Consider the following 26,540-nt stretch of genomic DNA (forward strand, 5'->3'; position numbering starts at 1 on the left):
TAGCTGGGCATGGTGGCAGGCGCCTGTAATCCCAACTACTCGGGAGGCTAAGGCAGGATAGTCGCTTGAACCCAGGAGGCAGAAGTTGCAGTGAGCTGAGATCATGCCATTACAGTCCATCTTGGGTGACAGAGTGAGACTCTGTCTCAAAAAAAAAAAAAAATTGTATAAATTACCTTCAGGCTATGTGTATATGGTATATATGAAATATAAATTTTGCATTTAGACTTGGGGCCCATCCTCAAGATATCTCATTATGTATATGAAATATTACAAAATCTGAAAAAACACTTCTAGTCCCAAGCATTTTGAAAAAGAGAAGCTACTCTACCTGTATATAGTATGTTGCATGGTGAAATGCACTAAAGAGAAACATAACCCAGGAAAATGGAATGAGGAATGGTGGGGATAGGAAAATTATAAATTTAAATAAGGTGATTAGGGAAGGCCACATTGGGAAACTACCTTGTGAATAAAATCTGATAGCACATGCCTTATTCCTTGATATTTTATCAGACAGAGTGAATTGTGTGGGTATAGGCCATGAAGTGGAAGCATGGCATGCATGTTTGAGAAGCAGCAAGCAGACCAGCAAGGCGGGAACAAAGTTTGGAGAGGAGAGTTAGGAAGTGAGTGCAGAGGTATGCTGGTGAAGGGAGGACATTGTAGAGGAGGCCCTGTATTGAGTTTTACAGGATTCCTCTAGATGCTATTTGAGAACAGACTACAGGAAATTGGAACCAGAAGCAGGAAAACCTGTTAGGAAGCTATTGGTAGTTAATCCAGGTGGAAAATGATGGTGGCTTAAATCAGGGTGTTAGTGGTGGAGATAGAGTGAAATGGTCAGAATTTGAATATATTTTGAAGATTTAGTTGGCAGGAGTGGCTGATACATCGGCTCTGGGATGTGAGAGAAAGATCAGGAGTTCCATTTTGGATATGTTAAATTTGAGACGTCAAGTGGAGATGTTGAGTAGACAGTTAGATAAATGAGTCTAGAATTGGAAGAGATAGGAGCTGGAGAAATAAATTTAAAATTGATAGTGCATATTTGAAGTGATGGGACTGAAAGAGGACCAGCAAAGGAAAGAAAGTCAAGTCCAAGGACTGAGTTCTGGAGCTCTTCAATAGGGAGAGATCAGCAAGGAGCCTGCAGAAGCCAGTGAGGCAGGAGAGTGGGATGCTTTGGAAGCCACCTGAAGAAAGAAAGTGACTCCAGGAGTGTATTGGTCCATTTTCATGCTGCTATAAAGACATACCTGAGACTGGGCAATTTATAAAAGAAAGAGGTTTAATGAGACTTACAGTTCCACATGCCTGGGGAGGCCTCACAATCATGGTAGAAGGCAAGGAGGAACAAGTCACGTATTACATGGATGGCAGCAGGCAAAGACAGAGCTTGTGCATGGAAATTCCCATTTTTAAAACCATCAGATCTCATGAGACTCATTCACTATCACGAGAACATTGCAGGAAAGACCCACCCTTATAATTCAATCACCTTCCACGGGGTTCCTCCCATAACATGTGGGAATTGCGGGAGTTACAATTCAAGATGAGATTTGGTTGGGGACACAGCCAAACCGTATCAAGGAAGAAGCAATCATGGGTGTGAAATTGTGCTTGTAGATCAAGACTAAAGATTGATAATTGATGTTAGCAGTAAAAGAAGGTCATTGGTGTGGCTGTTGGTATGTGAGTAGTTTCAGAGAAGCGGTGAGGTGAAAGCTTGGTTGTCATGGGTCCAAGAGAGTAGGAGGCGACAAAGTGGTGACTGTGGGTATAGACACTGTTTCAAAGAATATAGCTACAAAGAAAAGGAGAGAAATGGGGTGGTAGCTGTTGGAAAGTGGGCTTGACCTTTTAAGAAATATCTGTAGAAATAACAGCATGTTTCTATGCTGATGGGAAAGATCCTATAGAGAGGTAAAATGAATAAAACAGGAGGATTGGTGGAGCTCTGTCTGAGTTGGCAAGAGGGGATGGAGTCCTCTTTCACAAGTGGACAAAGGACCTTTGCAAGGGGCACGTAATAAGACGAAGGCAGAGTCTGTGGGGCAGAGGTGGTGGGAGAATAGAGGTGGTGGTGGGGCTTGTGGGAGTTCTCTTCTGATTCCTCTGTTTTCTCAGGGAAGTGGCCAGTAAGGGAATCAGTGGCAATTGAGGTTGGAGAAGGTTTGAGGGAAGAGAAGAAAGTGTAAAATAGTCACCAAGGAGAGAGAGAAAAAGAAAGTGAATGAATGAAGGAAAATGTGTTATAATTACTGAGTTGCATTAAAGCTCACTTACAGTTACTAACCACAGATTTAAGGTGAGATTAATCAGCATAGCTGTGTGTTTTTGTCCAGCCACATACCTTAAACTATAAGGTGTCAGGAGTTTCCAAGTATACATGAAACAGCTATGAAAATGGACCCCCTGTTAGCTATATGGGTGCAGGTGGGTAGTTGGATTTAACAATGACTGGAGTTTGCCAAGAGAGGATGACAAAGAGGCACAAGGCAGATGAGAATGTGTATAAAGGAACAGTTATAACAATAGAATTTAAGCTATGTAAGGAGAATCATGTAGACCTGAGGTGGATCAAAGGCAGTGAAAAGGGCTGAGTGTGGTGGCTCACGCCTGTAATCCCAGCACTTTGGGAGGCTGAGGAGGGCGGATCACCTGAGGTTGGGAGTTAGAGACCAGCCTGACCAACACAGAGAAACCCCGACTCTACTAAAAGTACAAAATTAGTGGGGTGTGGTGGTGCCTGCCTGTAATCCCAGCTACTTGGGAGGCTGAGGCAGGAGAATCGCTTGAACCCGGGAGGCGAAGGTTGCGGTGAGCCGAGATCGCGCCATTGAACCCAGCCTGGGCAACAAGCGTGAAACTCTGTGTCAAAAAAAAAAAAAAAAGGCAGTAGTGAAAAGATGGATAGAGTATATGCCCCTGTGGAATAGAAGAAGGAAGAGTGCTACAGGGGTTGAATGGAAAGAGAGAAGGTGGATCATGGTTGGAGACTGAGATGCTTGAAATTTGCAATTACTAAGGGGATTTCAATTATTGGTAGTGGTAGAGTTTAGGGTGTGACCGTAGGAGTAGAGGGTGAGATTGTTGTGGGGAGTGGCCTAGGAATCAAGAGTTATAGGGATTTGGAAGGCTCATCTGTGTGAATAGTAAAATCGGGAAGATTGTGGTGGGAGTAGTGTTAGAGTGAGTGGCAATGCAGTATGATCCCCAAGAGTCAAGGATGAGGAATAACCCTGGGATTAGTAGGTGACAACAAAGCAGAATGGTGGTGGTGGTGTTGGTGTGGTAGGGAGGAGGGCATGGTCTGGTGACCAGAGGTTAAAATCTAGGGTTTTGGAGAGTAAGGAAGGTGAATGGCCTGTAAGTGGCTCTAATGAACAGAGGCCATCTATCCCACCTCCAGGCCAGTGGGAGGAGAGGTAGGGAAGAAACATCCAACTCTTGAAAGGACCCCAGAGGAAGTGAGCATTCAGTTGCAGTAAGAAGGTAAGGATGTAAAGGGAGCTTAGAAGAGGTTGCAGGTTTTGCTTCTGGCTGACCAGGAGTGCCAAAAGCAAGTTAGTTTTGTGAGTTGGGGAGCCATAGACGTGAGTGTGCCAGTTTTGCTGTTCCTGTGGCAACCTCATTAAAAATTCAGTGTACTTTTGATGGAAGACATAGTTCTTTGTCTTTTGAATTTTTAAAAAGTGTTGGTATGATTGACTGTTAATTCATGTAAGAATATACAATTGGTCACATTTATGAGTGATGCCTAAGTGCATCTTTTGAAAGATTTGGATAGTGGGAAGATGAGAAAGGTGAATAGAGCATGTCAAGTTTTGTGGGAAAGTTAAATGATTAAGCTGGCCAGGTTTAGGGATTTATATTTAAGACACAGATATGAAATTGGCTGGGTTGGTCTTAATGTCTGCACTAAGGATTGTAGGCTGTTAGGATAGCTTTACTACATAAAGTTCTTAAAACATTAAAAATGGTAAAGGTCCTCAAAAAATTAATGTAGAATTATTATATGATCCAGTAATTTGACATGTGGATATATATGCAAAAGAAGTGAAAGCAGGGACCTGAATAGACATTTGCACATGCATGTTCATAGCAGCATTATTCACAATAGCCAAAAGGTGGAAATAACCCATATGTCCATTGATGGAATAATAAGCAATGTGGTATCTACATACAATGGAATGTTACTCATCTGTGAAAAGGAAGGGAATTGTGACACATGCAACATCATGAATGAACCCTGAAGACATCATGCTAAGTGATTCCACTTATATCATGTAACTAGACTATTCAAATTCATAGAGACAGAAAGTAGATTGGTGGTTGCCAGGGGCTGGGAGAAGGAGATAATGAAGAGTTGGTGTTTAATGGATTCAAGGTTTCAGTTGGGGAAGATGAGAAATTTCTGGAGATGGATAGTGGTGATTGTGGCACAACAATGTGAATGTACTCAATGTCACAACATGGTACTTAAAGATGGTCAAAATAGTAAATTGTATGTATATTTTACTACAACAACAAAAGTCTCAAAGGACATAAGCACTGCTTCTCTAATGGTACAGATAAGGGCTAGGCAGCAGTGGCTTGTTCCCTGGAAGCAGGGTGGAGTGGGGAAGACAGGATTTTGGTATAAGGAAGGCTCTGTTTGATGGGCATGTGCTTCCCCTGCAGAGATGTCCGCATTGTCTCTCCTGTATGAATGGGAACTCCAGCATTGGGGTTCTCATTGTGGTTTAGAACACACGATGAGAACATGTTTTCTTAAGTAGGAAGACATTTTCTCTGTGTTCTTATTTACTCTATTTGTTTAGCAATTTTTTTCATAGATGAGATAAGGATAACTCTAGCCTTCAAAATTATTCTAAGTTTTTAATATGAATTCATCTTTTAAATATTGTATTTACTAGTTGAATAGAGTGCTAGTTACTTTGGAGTCATTTTATTTATATCCTGAACTTGGCAGAGGACTATAAATAAAGAAATTGGAAAGCTCTCATTCATAATCCGCTAAGGCCTGTTTCATGAAAACATGTTGTAGTTATTTGTCCAGATGTATTCTTATTGTTGAGTCACAGTAATGACTAGAAGACAGATCAACAGGAGGATGTAAATAAATAAAGCCAAAAAGAAAAGCCAGTGTTGGATTCTTTGGAGCCTGATGGATTCAGGCTGAATCCCAGCTCTGTTACTTAACTCTGAATTTGTTCATTGTGAGCCTCACTCTTCTTATTTATTAAATAGAGAGCTTCTACTTACCTGGAAGAGTCATTTTGATGAAATAGGATAAAAATTAAGCCACCTATGGCAATGGTATACCTAAGAGGTAGCTGGTAGTATTATAATTGTTACTGCAAAAATGTTTAGTGGGACTCTTCCTGAAACCCAGTATGCAAACTTAGAAAGCAAAGGAATTAGCAGAAGGGTCCTTCAATTTATACAGATTCACCTCAGGGTTTCTGTAAATCTGGGGGAGTCCCTTGTGTATTTGATGTTTACAGATCATTAGCAAAACAGATGCCAGGAGGCGAATAAACTGTAGCTTAAAGATTTTGGAACTACTGACAATGTAGAGAAAATCAGTTTCTGATAAAGTTATAGTGTTTCTAAGTAAGCAGTAGAAGGCAATGGGAAAATTTTAATTGGGTTTATAAAAGTTTATTTCAGGAACACATGTATTTCCAATTTGAGGCACACCTATACATCTGTAGTCATTGAATTTATAGTGCTTGCTTATTTCTCCATTGGGGTTAATAATATAACAACAACTAATATTTATTGTGTGCTTATGACATGTCAGTGTGATCTTTAGGAAGTCTGTAGCATTCAAAGGCTTGTTTTCATTTGGATATTTGGAAATTGGCCTTTTATCCACTTGGAGACACAGGGTGTTTAATGAGTTTATTTTGTTCTATTAATTCTATTACACTCCAAATATTTGTTCGGTATTTATAACAGTTAAGACATTTTGTAGGAGACAAAGTTAAGTAAGACATGGAACTTGGCCTCATAACAGACCTATTCACTATATTGTATATGCTTCAGAAGTGGGCGTGCCGTGTTACGGGATGAGCCCTGATCTAGTCCTGGACTCTACCCCTGGCTCTACTACTTCTTCGTAGAACCTTTTTCTGCCCCCTTAGGACAAGGCCAGATGCCCCTGTGCTGATTAACTCCTAGTATCACACTTACCAAGCCCCATGGTACCTGCTTGTTTAATTCTGTGTGTTCTCCATTAGGGCTAGACTGTAAACTCCTGGAGGGTGAGGACTGTGTCTTATTTATCAACAGGGCCAGCCACAGCAGAGCATTTGTTCCACGAGTGACTACTAATTTTCTAACTTTGGACAAGTGATAACCTATTGCTTTAACTATGATAAAATTGATTTGATAGTCTCTATAGCATAGCTTTGTCAGGAAGGTAAAATCAGAAAATTTCTCTAAAATGCCTGTCACAGTGCCTGGCAAATAGTGGGTGTTCCATCAAATAGTTTTTTTATATTTGAATAAATAAGTTATCTCTTTTCACCAAATTTGACACATATGATACATCTATTTATGAAGACCATATGGAGTGATGTCATATTTGTAATACATAAAGGGCACAGCTGTCGTTTAGGCAAAGTATAAAGTAATTATTCATATTGGCATAAAAATGTGACACTTCAGGTTACTCATTCAAAAAAGTGGGATAAAATGAATCCTAACTCATAGAGAAATTACATGGAAGCCTGAGATTATAATCATAAAAAAACTCATCTATAATTATCTATCAATTTGATAGATTTTAGGAATTGTTTCCAATAATTTTGAAGTAATTTAAAAAAATTCCAAATATTTAAATTTAAGTAATAATGAAAGTTGAAAACTAAGATATTCAGTAGAGAAAAAGGTAAATGTAAGTGAACATATCCTTTTGATTTTTTTTTTTTTTTGCCTCCAGCACACCCTACCTTCCTTTTGCATTTTAAAGCTCCCTTTGGAATTTCACTTATGTTTGATTTTTGGATTCACATAGCATAAATTTGTTTAAGGATCAGACTTATATTCCTTTTGTAGATGAAGTTATAAAAAATATTTCAAACTATCAGTAAGTAGTGGCATTTGCTGGTTAAAATCCTTCCATATTCTCCAGAAAGAAAGATGAAACTCCCTAGATTTTACTGTATAATGTCAATGGACTCATTATTTGTACAACAGCTGATGTATTTAGGACTTGTTGATTCACTTAATTGGTAACTGTACTACATTCATAACTTCAACAACTGAAAACAATAGGTCAGTGTCTGCTGTTTATGCATAAATAGTCACATCGGAGCAGGATATGTCTGAAAGGCAGAATATGTTAGTCTGAGGAGGAATCTGGCATGTGAATGGCTCCATTGCTTGCCATACTGAGGTGGGTTTTTGCTGTCTTTCCTTGAATAATGTTATTTGTGTTTTTATTATGGGTGTTGATGGTTAACTGTTCCTATGTTATCAGGCTGGCTGCTGTGAAATTGCATTTGATTATACTTTAAATGCCAGTGTTGGGGGAAAATGCTAGACTAGACTCATGGTTAAAAATTGGGATGATTTAAAGTTTTTATGTCTTACAGCCTTCATGTGCTAAAGCAAAAAGTTACACCTAGAATAGATTTTTTTTAAGTAACAAATTTCATTTGTACATGGAATCCAAATAAATGTTCATTTATAGTCCTTCAAAATGATTTTTTTTCTAATTTATGAATTAGACATCTTCCAAATTTTAGAGTCAAATCTGCATTTTAGAATCAGTATTTTTTGAAAAGAGTAATTTTTAATTAAAAAAATTTAAAAGGAAAAACAACCTAAACCTTTTTGTTTCATTGTCAAAAAAAGGAAAACATGCTGGTGATTTTTAAACTCTGTAAAACATTTCAAACATTCTTTTCAAAAATATATTATTTGTAACAAGTAAATTTTAACAATCGAACAATATAATTTACTAGAATAATTGTGTTTAGTTATTACAAAATGCTAACCTAATGAGTCAGGTATTTTACAATGTAAAATAAATGAAGCTGAGTTTTTATAGCTATAGTAAGTTTACTAGTGTCCTTGAAACGCTATATTTAATGCAGTCCAGTTTGCGGTCATCTTATCAAGAAACTTTAATTTTGCATAATACAAAAAAATTTTCTTCTTGAGGATTAAAAGAAAGCTTATTTCTGGGTGTATTTTGGGGAAAATTTGAGCTTGTTCTCAAACTATACAACTTCTTAGACTATTTTCTGAAAGTCTGCATTTTTAGTTTATAAAATTTGGAAATGTCATTAGTGAAAGAGCAGTGTAGTGGACTGTTATCCTGTTTGCAGCATATTCCCATCTTCTCATCTGGAAAATTAAATCTGATTACAGCTTGGATTAACATTTATGGTTGTGGGGAGAGGAAGATAGTATCTCAAACTCCATGAAATCGAACAATGAGATTATATGGTTTATAGCTAATGTTAAAGTCCTGCTTCTTAAAGGGCAGAATTTGTAATTGTAAGCTTTAAATATGTTCAATATTTTGTCTCTTATTGATTGAAGTAGCCTAGAGATAATGATTGGGTAAATTCAGCGGGCATTAAATGTAATGTTTTCTGCCTTGAATACCTAACATGTTAAAAGTGAAAGCAGTGTAGATTCCCGTGTTAACTGCTACATTTGCAGTTTCTCTTAAATTTCCTAAAAGAGGTCCTATTATAGGAGATGATGGCGTTTGGTTAGTATGCAGTTGTTAACATGTTTTGTACAAAGTGAAGTCGGTGTATTTTTTAATCAGTTTAAAAATATGTCATGCCTTGACTCTTTAAATGAAGTCATTGGTATGACAGAGGGAAACAGGAAAATAATTTGGTAAGATGTGTGTGTGTGTGTGTGTGTGTGTATGTACACATAGGAGTTACCAATGTACAAATGAGCCCTCATATGTAACCACAGCACTTTTATGAATTATTTTGCATTTCTGTTGTAAAAGATCTGTCTACCACGTTTTCTAGGAACTTTAAGCCTAAGGCAGAACTCAGGGTTTTTGGAGCCTGTGTAAAATAATTTATAGCACCTTTCCAGTAAGTCTTGCCCACACTCTTATTCTATTAATTAAACATTCTGTGGCAATCTGGTATATCTTAAAGATTTAAAAGTATGTATAGTAGAAGACTGGAAAACATAGACTGTTGAGATGGAAGAAGATTAGCCTTTCTTAAAAGAAAAAATGTTAGACATGTTTGTTTAGGAGATCAGTTTTTTCCTGCTGTGAAGACATAGCTTTTTAAGCATGGTCATGTTCTGTGCCTGAGTGAGATTGTGCTTTTGGGAGTCCTATACTGTGAAATGTGTGTGTTCAAATATGGAAATGCTTCTTGTGGCCTTCAGTGAAAGTGATGCACACTTTTCTGTGGGGACAGCCTCTTTGATGGCCATGGTGCTGTGACATCACAATGACATGATACAAAACCTTGTCTGAGAGCTACCTGTCTCTTTGGTTAAGAGATGCATGGACTCTATTAGAGTGTACATATTATTAGCAAGATATTTTAAATACAATATTTTTTTCCTGTTGAAAAGTATTTTCCTGGGAGTTGATGACATTGATTTTTAAGTTTGTGAGTTATCTATTGCCTGAAGTAGGAGAAAGTTGTTGAGAGAAAAGAGAAAAGGATAAGGAAAGAAGGGTGTGCTATGTACCACTAGATTCTTAATTTTCTGTCAGCGGGACAATTCTTGGGTAAAAGCTTGACATACGCTGATTATTCTTACTGCCAATCGCCTAAGCAAATTATGTTATTTTCTTCCATGGTAGTACTCTTCCCTGCAGATTTTTGTGTTGAAAGTTAGCTGTTTGGTGACACTGCATTTGATGGTGAACTTATGAATGTGAGAAGGTGTTTTGGAACATTAGCAATTATAGCATTGAGTGGTGGATAAAGAAATAGATATATAAATATTAGACCGATGCACAGTTTTCCAGTGTATGTTATTTTCCATATAAAGATATAGAACATTTCATAAAATGTTCCCAGACCATTTAAAACTCAAAGAAATGCAGCTGACGCAATGAAATACATAGAGTACTTGTAAAAACATACAGACACGCAAGTGGATTGCTGCCAGACAGAAAATTTAAAGGCGGTTTGCTTAACTGCAGGGTGCTAGGTTTTGTACATGTGCCATGCTGAAACTGTTAGTAAGGCGGGTGTTGTGTTGCTTGAGAAAAGCAGATTGTATTTGGACCTTTTTAACTCAGATGTTTCCAATGTCGATATTTTGGTGACATTATGGCATTGCGATTGACTCAATGTGGAAAAAGATTTCAGCCTCCTGTGTTAGACATTTTAAGAAAATTCAAATAAATTATTTGCAGTTTTTGTGTTAATCTTTCCAAAATGGCTTTCGTAGTTTTATGAACTATCGGACTGAATCTTTGAGCTAATTGAATGGAACTTTATAGGTTGACTTGGTTTTAAAAAGCATTGCTTTTCTTTCTTTTTAAAAATGTATTATATTGCTTTGGTGAATGTTAAAGACCTATGAAGTTTGTTTTTTGTAAATGTTAGTGGCCTTAATGAAAAGAAACCAAGAGTTGTATACTTGAATCATAGTAACTAATAATGCATGTATTGTCTTGGAACGTTATTGTGTTAAAACCTGGTAATTTCATTGTAGAGAGTCTTAGGACAATTGAAGGAATCTAATTGATGGCGTTTATATTGCTTTCCATTGAGGCAGTATTTGGAATGATACAGTTTGAATGGCCTCCTTCTTGGCATTCCATAGTCATCTTTATCTTCAATGTGTTAAGATAGGTTGATTTTTTTTCTTTTCATTAATTTTCCCATGCTTTTTTCAATGCTATATTGTATATATTAATCAAAAATATTTTTTAAATGAGTTTATTATGGTTTCTTATTAATATAGTTGACTGAAAAGATTTAAGAAGCATCTGCCACCTATGAATAAGAATGGTATTTTTAAAAATTGAAGAATATACTACAAATTTTGGTTTCGGACATATAGTCTTTCACAAAATGGTGATAGAAAAGTAGTCTTTGATTTTGTTTTCATGGGTATTTTGTAGTTCCCAAGAAGCACAAATTACTGCAAGAAAGAGGGCGTGATAGTAACGATTGGCATGAAAGTAATTTTTGTATGAAGTTTGGTAGCTGAAGAATAAGTGTTAAACCACATGTCAATTGGAAGAAAAAGAATAAGCCTTAGATGATTTAGTGGCTTTCCCAACCTCTGTTTTATTATGTCCCTCAGTGGCTTAGAGCTACATTTTTTGGGTCTCTGGACCAAATTTTAAGTTATTTATGTATGTTTTAGGAATTATAGCCACTGCCCTCTTTTTTAGTCCCCTTGTTCCCCTTTGTTCACCCCCTTTTCCCCTCACTGTACACTGGTAGAGGATTCTTGGGCAACAGGCTGCCCCTTTGTCTCCTGCTGGCGAATTCTTCTCCGCCAGCCTAGTCCTTTTCCTGCCACACTCTTGGTGCCCGCTGGCCTCCTCTCTCACGAGGGCTGAGTCCTTGGGCAGTTTCAGTCCTTCAGGCCAAAGACAGGTCAAGTGAAGAAACTGCTGCCTATCAGGGAAGCCCTGAATTGGTACTGCAGGGGCATTACTCCAGAGTTCTCTAGTCGGTCTAGACACATCATTGATTCCTTCCCAGTAGTTGAAGATGAGGGTGAAGAAAGAAATTGATTCCCAGCTTTTAAGTCAACCAAAATACACGTCAAGAGTTGAAATCACTTGCAGATAGTTTCAACTTTTTTGCACCACTCATTTCGAGAGGCTCTACTTTTGGCATAACCTTTTGAATATTCCTGCTTTTATTATTAGTCTTGTGTTTTAAAAAATAATACACATTGGTTTTAATGACTTGAAAACTGGTATTTCTAGGATCCTAGTAGTTTGTGAATAGGCCCTTAGTTTTTTCCCTTCTTGATTATTCACTGAAGAAATGGACTGCAGTGAACTTTTACGTGGATTCATTTTCACAAGGATGTAAATTAGTGTTTTAGTATGGTGTTTAAAGGTAGCCATGGGTAGCATATATTGTGATCACTGTTAGACGGGAGACCCTCAAATCTATGATTTTCCATAAGCCTTTGAATTGATACATGATTTCTCAAATAGATATTATTCTGACCTCTGATCACTTCCCTTAACATGTCTCAAGGGAATCATATCTTTTCCTTATTAGAACTGATTGAATGTTTTCCTAATCGATAGTAAATGGAATGCTAATAGCTTTTAATTTGTTCACTTCTGTATTGACTTACAGAAGATGGCATTGGATCATCTTGCTTATGATTTAAGAATAAAGTGATCCCTTTAGTACCTCCATTTTAAATAGGTGATCATAAAAGGTATTTTCTGCCATGTATTTGTATGGTTTCTGAGCAAGTTTAATTATGTCAGCTGGAACATAATTTTTTCATATTTTGTTTACACTGACAAGCCAAAAGCGTTGGTCCTCTTTTGAAGAAAACTTCCATCCAGTTTTATCTGCATTTTCATAAGAGTGTACAAGCATTTTGAGAAGGATATATTTCATTTATTAAAGCGATGAGTTTTGCATTTATTCCTTGAAAGAATTCTCTCACTCCCCCTTTCTCCCCAGTCTGAAACCAGTGCTTAAGGTGGTTTATCAAGCCCACATCTGTAACTATGCAAAGGAGGCTTCTGATTAGAGAAGAAAAGTCAAGCAGATTTAAGACTCATTTTCTCTGGAAAAATATATTGAGGGCAATTTGCAGCTGGCAAGATTTTTGCATTAGGTAATAGTCTAAAGTTAACAGTAGCATCAGGTCTTTAAAATTTTTCTTTTTTATATTTCTGGAGGAGGGTAATGGGAGTGCCTTGCCGAGTCCTTCCTTGTGCTCATCAACATAGCAGCCTCAGCTGCCCCCCTTGGATCCCCTGCCAGGGCTGCTATCATCTTCTGATCAAATATTAATGTGTGATCCTCTGCTTGCTCACTAATCCAAAGCCAATTAATATTATCTGTCAATTATTTACAGATCCTGAGGTGCAGAGGCAATTCCCGGAGGACTACAGTGACCAGGTTCGGAATGCGTAATTAATTTTTTACATGACAAAATTTATTTCAGAGTTGTTCAACATATTATTACTGTTCTTTTTACTGAAAGAGATAAATGAATTTTTAGAAGGGAAGAAAAGCAGTAATTAGGAACCAAAGACAAAAAGTAAAATATATTGAAGTAGGACTGAAAATATTGGTGCTAGATTTGGGGTGTTTCCTTCAGGGAGAAAATGAACACAAAATAAGGAAGAAAACCTATCACAAATTTTACTCTTCACTTTGAGGTTTGCTACAGTCTACACTTCATTAGGAAATCCTTTTTGCATTGCCTGTGAACTTTTTAAAAAAATGCTATTTCAGGAGTCAAGAAGCAGTGTAACAAAAAAGAGGGAAGAGGGAAGTTTATAACATTTCCTGGAATTTGAAATAGATGATGAAATTATGTGTTATGGTAGTACTGGAAGGAGAAGATGCACGTGCAGAAATGGACTTAAGGGTGAGGGTGGTGCTGATGAGGGTAGTGAGTTAAGGTTGGCCAGTTGGCTCTGCCATCTTGAATTGACAGCATTCTGCAAGCATAGAATGGGGTAGAAGGAACGATTTTACTCACAAGATAGTGCTGAAGTTCTGATGTTGCTGAATTTTTTATAATTAGTTCTAGGTTATACATTCAGGATTCTAGTTTCTATCTTGAGAGATATTGAAGATGTTTTGTAGCTTTTTTGGGGCACCTTACATTTTTAGTTCAAATATGCAATTTGGTATACTTTTTAAAGCAGCTTTGAAATAAAAGCATTCTTGATTACACTGAATAAGACAACTTTATAAAACCTTTCACATGTGAAATACCATATACAGTAAAAGCATGTTCCTTAAGCACATCTATTTAATTTTTTTATTAAAAGTCTTTGAATGAGGATAAGTACAATAGAATAGAAATACCCAATACAGTGATAGTAACACCTTTGCAGTGTGTCTTGTTGTATAGAGAGCAAGGTATCTGATACATCTTTATGAATAAAGGGGACATAATGTGACCAGGAATAGAACTGGATAATCAGTATAATGAGATGCTTTGTAATGAGATCTTATAGTACAAGAACCCAAGAGAACTGGTATGGTTTGCTTTGTGTTTGATCTCAAGACTTTTAAATAAGATTTTAAAAAATATTAAAATCTTCTGACTCTGTCTCTTCCTTCATCTTCTACCAGGAGAGTTAAATTTTTATTTTATCTTAAATTTCTATGAGATTGGGCTCTTTAGATTCAAACTACACAATCCAAGGATTATAGGACCTTTTCATTAAGGAATTTCCTTTCTTTAGACAATATATAAAGGCTGGAAAATCTTAACGTATTATTTAGAGTACACTTGAGTCCACAGATTTTAACAAAATTATTGTTCTAAAGTCTTGTGTCTAGGTAAATAACCTTTGTAGTTCCATGATCTGAATTCTCAGTGAGAGGGAATTTTATAGGAGAAACTTAAAATAGCATAGTTACCATCTGGGTCTATTCCGTTCAACATAGTTTCTTACTATATCTGAAAGTTTTTGAACAACATGATTTCTTTTTTAGTATAACTTTAAAAAACTGCATGGGTAATATGTTCATGACAAAACATGTAGAAACTATAGATAAAGCAAAAATAAATTTACAAAAGAATGAAAAGAAAGAAAATACAAATCATCAGTTATTATACTGCACAGAGATAACCACTGTAACAATTTGATGTTTATCTTTCCATGTTTATTTCCCTGAGTACACATAGAAGTTTGTGCGTTTAAGGAGAGTGTATGTGTACGTATATGCATACATGTACTATTCTTGCATATGTGTGTACTGAGAGAAATATAGGCTATTATCAATTCCATCATTGTATACAGAGCTCAGTTGACTGATTAGATATTATGTTATGAATGTAATTCTCTTTGCTTTAGTTAATGGATGGTCTTACAAGTATTTCATATATTGAAGTTGGAATTATTAGAATTATAGTAGGAACCTAAATAATAATGATAGCTTTAGTTATTTTAAAGGTGCGCATAGTACAGTAGTATTTGTTTTCTTTGTTGAAATCATTGACATCGTTTTGAAATTTGGAGAATGGTCCTCATGGACCAGAGGTAGACTTATAAGAGTGCACACAACTCAGCCTCACTTAGCAGAGATTTATTTATCTCCTCCAACTTGACACATACGATTTCCTTTTTTTTTTCGCCTCCTATAACCCAAGAAATGATTAATGAAGGATCTACTTTGTTTTGTAGACATTATCTTCAAATTCCCAGAAATATGTTTGAGAGTTGTATCTACTGGGAAAGAAAGTGAGAACTGTGTGTTTTTTAATTTATCTTTTTATCATTTAGGTTGTAATCTTAGTTTTTTCTTCTTCACATTTGTTAAATTATCTTTTCCTACAGTAAAACTATTATAAAGGAATTCTTAGAAATATTTCTATTACATACAAACCTTAAATGCTGAATATGCACTTAATCTCGACAACATTTCTAGTATTAAAACATTTATGATGTAATCCTTAAGGAATATTTGAGATAATTCACCACAAAGTGTAGCACTTATTACCACACAGACACACAGACACACACACACACACACACAAATTCCCCCTCCCCCAGTTTTTCTCATTCGCCTAAACTACCAGTGCTTGTTTTTACATATAGTGTATTTCCCATGTACCAGCACATTGATCAGAGACGCTTGCTGCTGCTAGATGTTTTATTCTGTGTGTTCTTTGTACCTTACAGTAAAAGAATCTGTCACAAATTATTGTGGCTCACTGCTTTAGAAACTGAGAAAAAAGGGAGGTTAGATTGACATCTGTGACTGAATAATGATGACCAGCCTTTTGGCTCTCCTTGAGCCACAAAGCTAGCACTGCCTTTAGAGTGGAAAAAGAAGTAAGAAGAAAGGGGAGGGATAAAAGAGAGTTACAAATCTGTGGTCCCGGAGATGTATTACTGTTGGGCCAGTTGTCTGCGTGGGATGATAATCCATTTTGATCTTCTCTGTCTTAATTGTCTGCTAAAGACAAATAGGCAGTAAAAGTTCATCAGTTTCATCTTTTTGCTTCTCGTTTAGAAGCAGAATAAATGATCCATCACTACAGAAGAAGCCTTTCTTTCTGTCACGGAAGTAATGCAGACCCAACACGTTTTATTAAAATGTTTTCCCCTCATTATTTCAGTCCTCTCAGCTCTGATAGATCTTACTGTTTCATAAAAAATGTAATCTGAAATGTAAATAAGGGTCTCGATACAGAAGGAAGAAGTAATGAGCAGCCTGATTGTAATTACTGACAAAGTGATTTCTCTGTGCCCCATTTTTTTTCCTCCTTAAGTTGTCTGTGACACCCTCAGACCACAATGACATCTATGGTTTAAAACCATTAAATCACTGTAGCACTCAATATTTCATTTAAAATCTGGTAAGCCTGCTATCTTTAAACCTGGAAATACAGGCTTTGTTAATTCCTGAAAGTCATGCGTTGCCTATATTTTTTTTAAAAGAAAAAAAAAAAACAAGGCAAAAGCAGGGGTTTTTCAGAGTTCATATTATTTATTCATCTGCTTTTGTTTAATGCTTAGCTAGTTTAAATACTAAAACTTCAACATTGGTAGGATCCTGACTTGAAAAGAATCCTGTATTTTTGAAAAATTTTAATAACAGCTTACTTATGAAATTTTCTTAAATTCTATCTCCCTTAACTGTAATATGACGTAGTCTAAAATGTCTTTTTAGGGTTAAGATTACTAAATTACAGTGTAAGTTTTCAGTTACTTTGGATTTGCATAGCTTGGACTAGATTCTTTTCAGTCTCTTACTATAACTTTAGGTAATGTGGCTCTTAATAAAAGCCAATTGGAAAATTTTGTTAAAGGACTGAAGCACAATAATAATGTATTTCTTTCATTTCTAGAAATTGGTTTCTCAAATATATCAACATGTCAATCAGACATTAAAAGTAAGAAAAAAATGAATAGCCTTCCCTGCTGAAAATAGTCTTGTAGTTAATTAAGTGGGTTTATAATTATTCTATTATGTTTACTGTGTTCATTCATAGTTATGGAAATAATTGGTAAAACTTTACTTATTGTGATTAGTTCAGTTTTAATGAATACTAATTGAATTAAGGGAGAAAAGAATGGTTAAATTAACATGTTAGCAAATTATGGTCACCACTCTCATCAAAATCCCATCTTTGGTCTCAAAACATTATATGATTTTTTCAGATTAAAAAACATGAGCCTTTATTAATTATAATATTTAGTATGGGATGGTTTGAAATTAAGAGATAATAACCTATCGGAGAGATTTCCATAAATAGTCTTGTAATGTGTCAAGTATAATAGGTATTACACATACCGTTTTGAAATGTATTAGTTATAATATGATTACTTCTTATACGAAAACACGTAGAATTAATAATTTGTCCTCACAATTGTACTTTCATAGCCTGTTTTTTCTAAGAGTGGCAATTAGAGTTGAGTGTGCTAAAAGTTGCTTCTCCAGTGTGCTCATCCACACTTTGATGGAATACGGTGAGCCTCTTAGAGCCCTTTAAAGAGTGGTCCAGGCACAGTTACCTACCCCTGTATATGTAGATTGCTGTTTAGAGTTGCAGGTAATTTTTCTTTCCACTGGCACTGAAACAGAGTGTTATAATGAAACCAACAATCTTTATGCATTTATAGAAACTATAACAATTTTATGGAAATCTTTATATAGAAACTAACAGTGTTTCTTGTACAAGCTCTATAAGCAATGTAGAAACATGGCACATTGGGAAAAATTAAAAGGTGCCCTTTCTCTTAAGGTTTTATATTGCCTGTGTGATTTCAAAATTTCACTATAGGCAGTTAAACAAATTATAAAAACATATACCAACTATATACTAAAAAGGAACAAAAATATGTTGCATAACTCAGGCTAATTGTGATGGAAATTGGCATTTCTGAGTTGCATGTAATTGCTTAAATATGGAGTTTTCATCTGTTCATGCTTGAGGTATGCTCCATGCAAAACATTTCTTAAGCTTATAGTTATTCACAATATAACCAATGTAAATCAACTGGAAGATTCTGATTAGAGAGACGGTAGAGATAATATTTAAACAAGACTTGCAACTTGTATGTTGAAGATTGCCTTGTTCTTTTGGTGAGAGCTCCTGTGTATGAAAACTTTCATGTTACTTTCTTCAAAATTTTTATAAGCCAGAGATAAAACATTTCTATTGTAAAACTTACTCATGCCCTGATTAATTGAAAGAATACTATTTCATAAGAAAATTATAGATATAATCTAGTTCCTAAATTTTTGTTACTATGAAAAGAAGCCACATTATACCAACATTGTATGACACAAATGTATAATATTTACAGGAAGTATAAAACAAATGACAAATTTTGATTTTTTTTTTTTTTTTTTTTTGCATCATTATTAGGCAGAGAAACATAAGCAGCAGTGTGGTGTATAAAATGTGACTTTGATTCCACAAAGGTTCTGCCAGTCTTTCGACAGTGGCTTGTTTAAACCATGGGTCTTCACATTGGAATTGAGATTTTGGGTTTGTGGTCCTTGGGGCCTTGTATTCACCAAGCTCACAAAGAATGGAATTGAACTTGCGTGTATCCCATTTCTCTTGGAAACTTTTGAGCTTTCTTGTTTTTTTTTTTTAATTCTTTTCCAAAGTGGGTGTTGTCATGCTTCCAGTACTCGCAGGTTCTCTTCAAACTAGATCCACTTTAAATGGTGAGGTCGCCTTTGATCTTGGAAACTTTTTATGGCACTGTATACCATGGAACAGAATTTGTAAATTCATTTGACTCTCATCCAAAGGACTTATATAAGGGTCAAATGGATCACATTTTAAAATGGTTCTATAATCTGGTCTTAAAAAGAGCAACTTATGGTTACAAGTGACGATATGTTCTGATTCTTTTTTCATCATATCTGTTTTTGGCAGCAGAAACAGTCTAGGAGACGAGGTCTGATTTTGTATATTAATTGAGAGATTGATGAGTGTACTATCTGCAGACTTTGAGCCAGACAACGTAGCAGGTAAAGAGGAGGAGAGAAGTAGATTCCGTCTCTCCCTTGAAGGAACTTACTGCCTAGTAGGCTATGGAGTAATGCATGTCTAGGATGTTTTGTGGAATAATGGCATGGCCACAACACTTGAAACTGGGAATGTCTCTGAAAACTAGGACCCTTGGGTGGTGCTGCCATGATCACATTCCTGCAATTTCTTGTTCTCTGTCACATGAAGCCGTAGAAGTTAGTAGAGTTAAGTGGTATAGAGAAGCAAGTGGAAAGTCTTGGAGCTGCCCTTAAAGGTCACCTTTTAGGTTGTTTTAGATATGTGCATTTCTTTCTTTCTTTTTTTTTTTTCTTTTTTTTTTTGAGACAGTCTTGCTCTGTTGCCTAGACTGGAGTACAATGGCACAATCTCAGATCACTGCCAACCTCCACCTCCTAGGTTCAAGCAATTCTTATGTCTCAGCCTCCCGAGTAGCTGGAATTACAAGTGTGTGCCAACATACTCTGCTAATTTTTGTATTTTTAGTAGAGATGGGGTTTCATCATGTTGACCAGGCTGGTCTCCATCTCCTGACCTCAGGTGATCCTCACACCTTGGCCTCCTGAAGTGCTAAGATTTCAGGTGTAAGCCGCAGTGCCCGGCCAGATGTGTGCTTTTCTAAGAGTCACTGTTGATTCTTGGGTTTTTCAACCTCTTGCCCAAAAACCTCACTTTCCGTATTTCTTAGTAACTTGGCAGTCTGGAAACGTAGGTGGAAATGTAATTTTTTCATCTGCAGGTATAAACTCTCAATCTCTTTAGACTATTCAGCCTAAGAGCTGATTGTTGGCATGATAGCCACAGGGTGCTCTGCTGAAGCAGGTTTCTTGAAGTGGATATCAGTATTCGTGAATGCCACCAAATGTAGCTGTTCTGAAGGACTGCATTACAGATTTCTAAGGTTCATTGATAGATTACAGATGTAGAAATACATCCCAGCTTAAATATCTGCTTCTTTTGTATATGTTTAAAAGTGTCCCATTGTTGACAATTAGCTAGTTTAAATGTTTTCTAAGTATAGGTTCATAGATAGGTAAAAAAAAAAATAGTCTATCACAGGTTGCCTCTTATTTTTCCCCGTGTTGTTACTAGTAAAATATATCACCTTGGACAAATGTCAAGGTGCTTTTTAAAGTGTTTGCTGAAGAAAAAACACTTTTTTGTTTGGTTTTGTGTTTTAGAGTTGGGGTCTCATCTCAGTCTGTCACCCAAGCTGGAGTGCAGTGGTGCAATCATAGCTCACTGTATCCTCAAACATCTGGACTGGTCTCAGGCAATTCTCCTACCTCAGCCTCCCGAGTAGCTGGGACTTCAGGGTGTGTACCACCATGCTGCCTAATTTAAAAAAAAAATCTTTTTTTAGAGACGGGGGTCTTACTATGTTGCCCAGGCTGACCTTCAACTCTTGGCCTCAAGCAATCCTCTTCCCTCGGCCTCCCAAAGTGCTGGGATTCCATGCTCAGCCTCAGAAAAACTACTTTGTATATAAGAGGTACTATTCAGTAATATCCATATGCTGAGTTTTTGTCCATTTCCAGAGAAGGGTGAATTTAAGAATGGGATGGGGTTGAACTGACATCTTAACGAAAGTATATTTCAACCTTAAACATTTAGCCAAACTCAATTGAAAAATTGAGACATTTTCTGACTTAAGGCTTTTCTTTTAAGTTGAAGATTTCTTCCCAATTTGGTCACTCCCCAGCTGTTACAGTTATGTAGAAGGAACTCATTAAAAAGACAAATTCTTTTTGAGCCATTCTTTCTGAAAGCACGCCAAGCTATACAGCTATGTTGTACTACTACTTATTTGAATCTGACTCCAGGAAATGGTAATTATGCAATCCTTACTTACACATTCTTATGAGAATGTTCTCTTGGGTTTATTCTAGATCCCAAAAAGCCCCACTAAATTTTTGTCTGTTGAGTACTATTGGATGGTCTTGTTTCTAGTAAGTTATGCTATGATTAAAACTAAATGGACCATGTCTGCTTTTGAGAGAGGCAGTCTCTGTTTTGTCTTAGCCTCATAGAATCAGTTCCGGTTGCTCCTTGGACACACCTACAAGTCCTGTTCATTATTTTTCCTAAACTGCTCTCTAGTCTGTCCTATTCTTCTGTTTCCCTCTGCATTCACATTCAAAGCTTCTCTCACATGGACTCTTCCTAATGGTCTACAAGCCAGTGACGCTACAATCACCACCCTCTCTAAGATGGCCGGAGATGACTTTCTAAAACCTAAATCAAAGCACATAACTTCTCTTTAGTCAAAACTCTTGATGGTTCCCTGGTACCTTAAAGATCAACTCCAAATCTCTTAACTTGGATTTAAGGCTGGTCACAGTCTGACTTTGACCCAGCCTCTAGTCTTGTCTCCTGCCGCCTCCCCTTACAGCCCAGACATAGGATGCCTCATCATTTCCCAGCTTGCTTGGCTTTTCCTCTCCTGTATATTTTTTGTCCAAACTGGCTTTTGGTTGAAATATTTTTCTCCTTGCTGTCCTGCAACTCCTACCTCAGTATACTTCTGTTTATACACCTTGTCTCACCTTCTCTGTGAAACTTGCCCTGATGAAATTAGTCACTTCAGCCTTAGCTTTTAGGCAGCAATGGGAGGATCCACGCCTATGTCGTCTTGCTTGTATATCTGTATCTTCATCAATCTGTGAACGCTTCGAATGTAGAAGTGGCTATGGCCAATGTTACAGACCCCTTTGAGCAGCTAGGACAGATTGGGGGCTTAGTGAACAACATGAGGTATGTGATACACAGATGTAATTGCTTAAGAGTTAAGATTCCAGAAAGAGTGCAGAGGAATGATTGTGGTGATTAAGAGCTTGGACTTTGGAGCGAGACTGCTAGGGTCTGAATCCTGGCTCTGCCATTTACAGGGGTTTACCACTTGGGGATTTGATTTCCTCATCTAGAAAGTAGAGATAGTCATAGTAACTACCTTGTAGGATAGCTATGAGGGTGTCATGATTTAAAATGTGTGAAGTGCTTAGAATAACACCTGACACCAAATCATAACCAATAATTATGTCGTGTCTCCTATTACTGGGCATAGATTTAAGTAAGGCAGCAAAGTAACCTGGTTTTGGTGCCTTTGTCAGGTGTTAGGGTTGTGTATGATAACCTTTGCCTCTAGAATTTCAGACTGATCCAGGAAGGATTCTGGAAATGCCTCCCTTTCTAAACCCACAGTGTTTCAGAACAAAATTTAGAGAAGTCACAAAGGTAAAAGTGAATATTTTGTCAAGTAAGGATGAAGAGACATAATCAGAAACAATTCCTGAATATTTATGTTCTAAAATGTACTGAAAATATAAAAACCCTTTAAATGGTGATGAAGGGGTTTCAGATAATTACTTTTTATTTATTTTATTCCAGTTGTGAAATCTATATGTTGAGATTCCCATGTTCAAAACTTCAGAAATTTAGTAATGGGACCACTGTCCTTGTAAATGAGCCCTTTTGGTTGTGTGTAGTATTTTGTATTACTGCGGTAGCTTTCATTTTTCAAATACTTATATACAGTACAGTAAAGATTCCTCTGACTATTATAATTTTCAACTGTGTAACTTCAGTCAGTTTCAGATTTCAGAAGTGGTATAACATGAAGCCCAGACTGTGGGCCTGAATATATGTATGTATGTATATGTGAGGGGGGGGGGAGATGGGGGTTGGTAGGTAGAAATGAAAAGGTGTTTGTAAAATGGGAATCTCTTAAAATTGATTTATCAAAGATTATTTACATAAATTATGTGATATAATGTTGTTTCACAGTGCTTTTATCCCTGGAATATTCTTATCTAGGTTGTTTGTCTAGAAGATACTAATTGGTTTTTCAAAAGTTAGTTCAAATGCCACCTCCTTTGAGGAATCTTTTACATCCCCCAGGTAGATTTCTGTCAGAAAACCTAAACCACTTTATACTTGTTTACCTGTCCTCTCCCTTTCCCAGGCAGGAAGTCAGAGATTCTTGCCGGCTTCGTGTCCAGATCTCTAGGACCTGGTAACTGTGCATGGCTGTTAGGAGGCCAAGTATTTAATATATAATAAGTGACTGAATAGTCTTCACACTGTAATCTTTGGGCTCAGAATTTAAGCTAGGTAGGACAAACCAAGACATACCTTTATTAAATCCCATTTTACCTAGAGAGGCTTAACCAGATGTGTTTATGATTCTCATATTTGAGTGTATATCGGACATGATGCCTCTTTGTGTAGTATCTAGTTTTAGCGGTATAACTTGTAAAGTGTTGAGAACGTTTTTTATCAGAGCACTCTTCCAACCTGCCAGATGCTTATCATTTCTGGAGATCTAAACCCCTGGCAAATTGAGAAATAGCTTTCAGATTTAATGGCAGCTAGAAATACTTTTTATTATTCATGTATTATTTATGTCTTAAGAAATATCCCCTACCCCTTAAAATATTACATTTTTATTTTTATTATTATTATTTTTTAGACAGAGTCTTACCCAGTCACCCAGGCTAATGTACAGTGGTGTGATCTTGGCTCACTGCAACCTCTGTCTCCCAGGTTCAAGCGATTCTTCTTCCTCATCCTCCTGAGTAGCTGGGACTACAGGCATGTGTCACCACGCCTGGCTAATTTTTGTATTTTTAGTAGAGACAGGGTTTTGCCATGTTGCCCAGACTGGTCTTGAACTCCTGACCTCAGGTGATCCACCCACCTTGGCCTCCCAAAGTGCTGGGATTATAGGCATGAGCCACCGTGCTCGGCCTTTTTTTAAATAAAATGTTTAACTCAAAGAAAAGTTAGGAGGCAAATATCCCCATGTTATATGAGATTTGACTTTTGATATGACACTTTGGGCAAAGACTACATTTTTTGGCTTCATCTTTTTCATCTGTAAAATGAAAAAGTATTAATAATACTAACTTTGTAGAATTGGCAGGAAAAGTAGCCATAATGTTTACATAATACCTGAATTCATCTAGTTTAATAAATGTTTTCTGATGTAGTATGAGGAAAAAGAAGTTTGATGCTTCTGTGTAATTGATGATGTCTGATATTGTATCTACATCCCAGAATGTAGATAAGTCCTTCCTGTAGCTAAAGAGCCTGAAGTCCAGTGATAAAACCTCACTATTTTAGCACCACTATCCAGTTTCTCATCACAAGGCAGATGAAACAACTGTTTATTATTTTATTGCCCTCCAGACAAGCCATGGTTTCCCCTCTAAGATTCTGGTGGCCATAGCATCCAATCCAGGATACTTTTGAGACTGAAAGGGAGCACTGTGACTACACAGAAATCGTGGGCATAACTGGGATGTCCTGGGCAAACTGGCAGGTGAGGTTACCCTACCCTAAGGCCCTTCAACAGAACAGCACAAACATTTCACTCTACTCCTGCAAGTTGGAAGTGAGGTTGGAGAAAGGCTTTATCTGCATTCAACATGGAGGGCTAGTACTGCACAAAATCTTAGCTGTGTGAATGCCTGTGACCCTGGAGACAGAATGCTAATCAAGGTTCTCAATCTCCATCCTTTAGTAGAGAGGTAGGCAAGTTACTTCACCAGTCTACCTGAAACTAATTTTACTTAGTTTTCAAGGTGCATTCCATCGATAGGAGGATAATATCTGCATAAAATTAGTGGTAGGATCACTGAGTATGTAACACTTCTAGCAAGACCTGACACATAGTAGTTGCTTTATCAGTCCCTTTCCACTTGTTACTTAACCCCCCCACCCACAGCCGCCCCAAGAAAAGATAACCATTGGTAGATGAGGAACCAAATAAAGTCTAAATAGGTTAGTTCCACAATCAGAAGAAACTCCTATAGGTCAATTTAGATACTTTATATATATAATTCATGTTATTAGGCAAAAATGGTAAACCTTTGACAAAAATGTGATATTACATTTATACAAACTTTAATAGTCTTCCCCATTCCTTTCATTTTCAATGTCAAGAATAAATATTTAAAGTTTGATTCTCTGATCAATTCAAGTCTTTGCTTTGGCCCATGTGGTCTCACTGCTTCCTATGAGGATTAAACAAGGAGGCATGTAGACTTTAGCACAGTGCATGGCAATAGTAAGTGCTCAGTCAATGCTATTTCTTCCCTTCTTAATCCAAACTATCATCCAATCATTTTTTTCAGCACCATCATTCACTGGATGTTTCCTCTGTGCCAGATACTCTGGGGAACACTGGTAATGAGTGTAACCCCCATCATTCTTAACTTATTCTAGAGATAATGGTCAATTTGATGATAGGAATGATAGACACAGGACAGGATTCTGGGGTGTCAACTTGGGAGAGGCGAGAAGCTCACTGAGAATAGCCTCAAAGTCCTCCTGGGGTCTGGAACATGTGGGGTAGACGGAGGGTTAGAAAGTCTTGTGCAAGACTGGGCATGGTGGCTCACGCCTGTAATCCCAGTACTTTGGGACGCTGAGGCAGGCAGATCACTTGACGTCAGGAGTTCGAGACTAGCCTGGCCAACATGGCGAAACCCTGTCTCTACTAAAAATACAAAAATTAGCTGGCGTGGTGGGGGGCGCCTGTAATCCCAGCTACTCAGGAGGCTGAGGCAGGAAAATCGGTTGAACCCTGGGTTGCAGTGAGCCGAGATCTCACCACTGCACTCCAGCCTGGGTGACAGAGCGAGACTCCGTCTCAAAAAAAAAAAAAAAAAAAAAAAAAAAAAAAAAAAAAAAAAAAAAAAAAAAGTCTCATGCAAGTGGAATGTGAAAGGATCTAATCCATGATCTGGCCCCTGCCACCCTGTCTAGTCTCCTCTGTTCCAGAATGCCAGGCTGCTTTTCAGTTCCTTGAATGTGCCAAGGAGCAGAAGTGGGTGAATCGCTTGAGTTCAGGAGTTCTAGGTCAGCCTGAGCAACATGGCAAAACCCCATCTCTACCAAAAATACAAAAATTAGCCAAGCGTGGTAGTGCGCGCCTATGGTCTCAGGTACTCAGGAGGCTGAGGCGAGAGGACTGCTTGAGCCCAGGAGGCAGAGATTGCAGTGAGCCAAGATTGCACCACTTCCCTCCAGCATGGGCAACACAGTGAGACCCTGTTTTGTTTTGTATTTTACAAAACAAAACAAAAAAGAATAGGAACCCGGAGCTGGAGAGGTAGTTCAGAAGTGAACACTTGAATTTGAGAGTCATTTACCTTGTGCTGTTAATTGAAACTAAGGTGTAGGTAAACTGCTAATAGAGGAGGACGCAGAGAGAGAAGGAGAAAGATAAAGTCCTGGAAAGGAGTTGAGAAGGGGCCCAGAAATAGAGCAGTGAGAGAGGCAGGAGGAGGCCCTTCTGTAGTCTTCATCTAATGGAACGTCATTGGACAAGCAATGTGTTTTGAGTGAGTGGGGAGTAGAGCACCAGAAAAGGC

General features: G+C 37.2%; 1 protein-coding gene across 20 annotated transcripts in view; it reads left to right on the plus strand.

Annotated features, from left to right (window-relative positions):
• Positions 1-26,540, plus strand: part of DENND1A (DENN domain containing 1A) — a 542,971-nt gene that overhangs the window by 118,012 nt on the left and 398,419 nt on the right. For 11 of the 20 annotated variants that reach the window (XR_010148858.1, XM_009457264.5, XM_054659070.2 and 8 more), the window contains one exon: positions 13,042-13,085. The exons of the other annotated variants lie outside the window; for them this stretch is intronic. Coding sequence is in view for 9 of the 11 variants with exons in the window: in XM_009457264.5 (XP_009455539.1) it covers positions 13,042-13,085 (44 nt within the window). In the remaining 2 variants the exon portion in view is untranslated. The remainder of the gene's footprint in view (positions 1-13,041; positions 13,086-26,540) is intronic. 20 annotated transcript variants of the gene reach the window in all.

Source organism: Pan troglodytes, chromosome 11 (assembly GCF_028858775.2).
Source record: "Pan troglodytes isolate AG18354 chromosome 11, NHGRI_mPanTro3-v2.0_pri, whole genome shotgun sequence".
NCBI lineage: Eukaryota > Metazoa > Chordata > Mammalia > Primates > Hominidae > Pan > Pan troglodytes.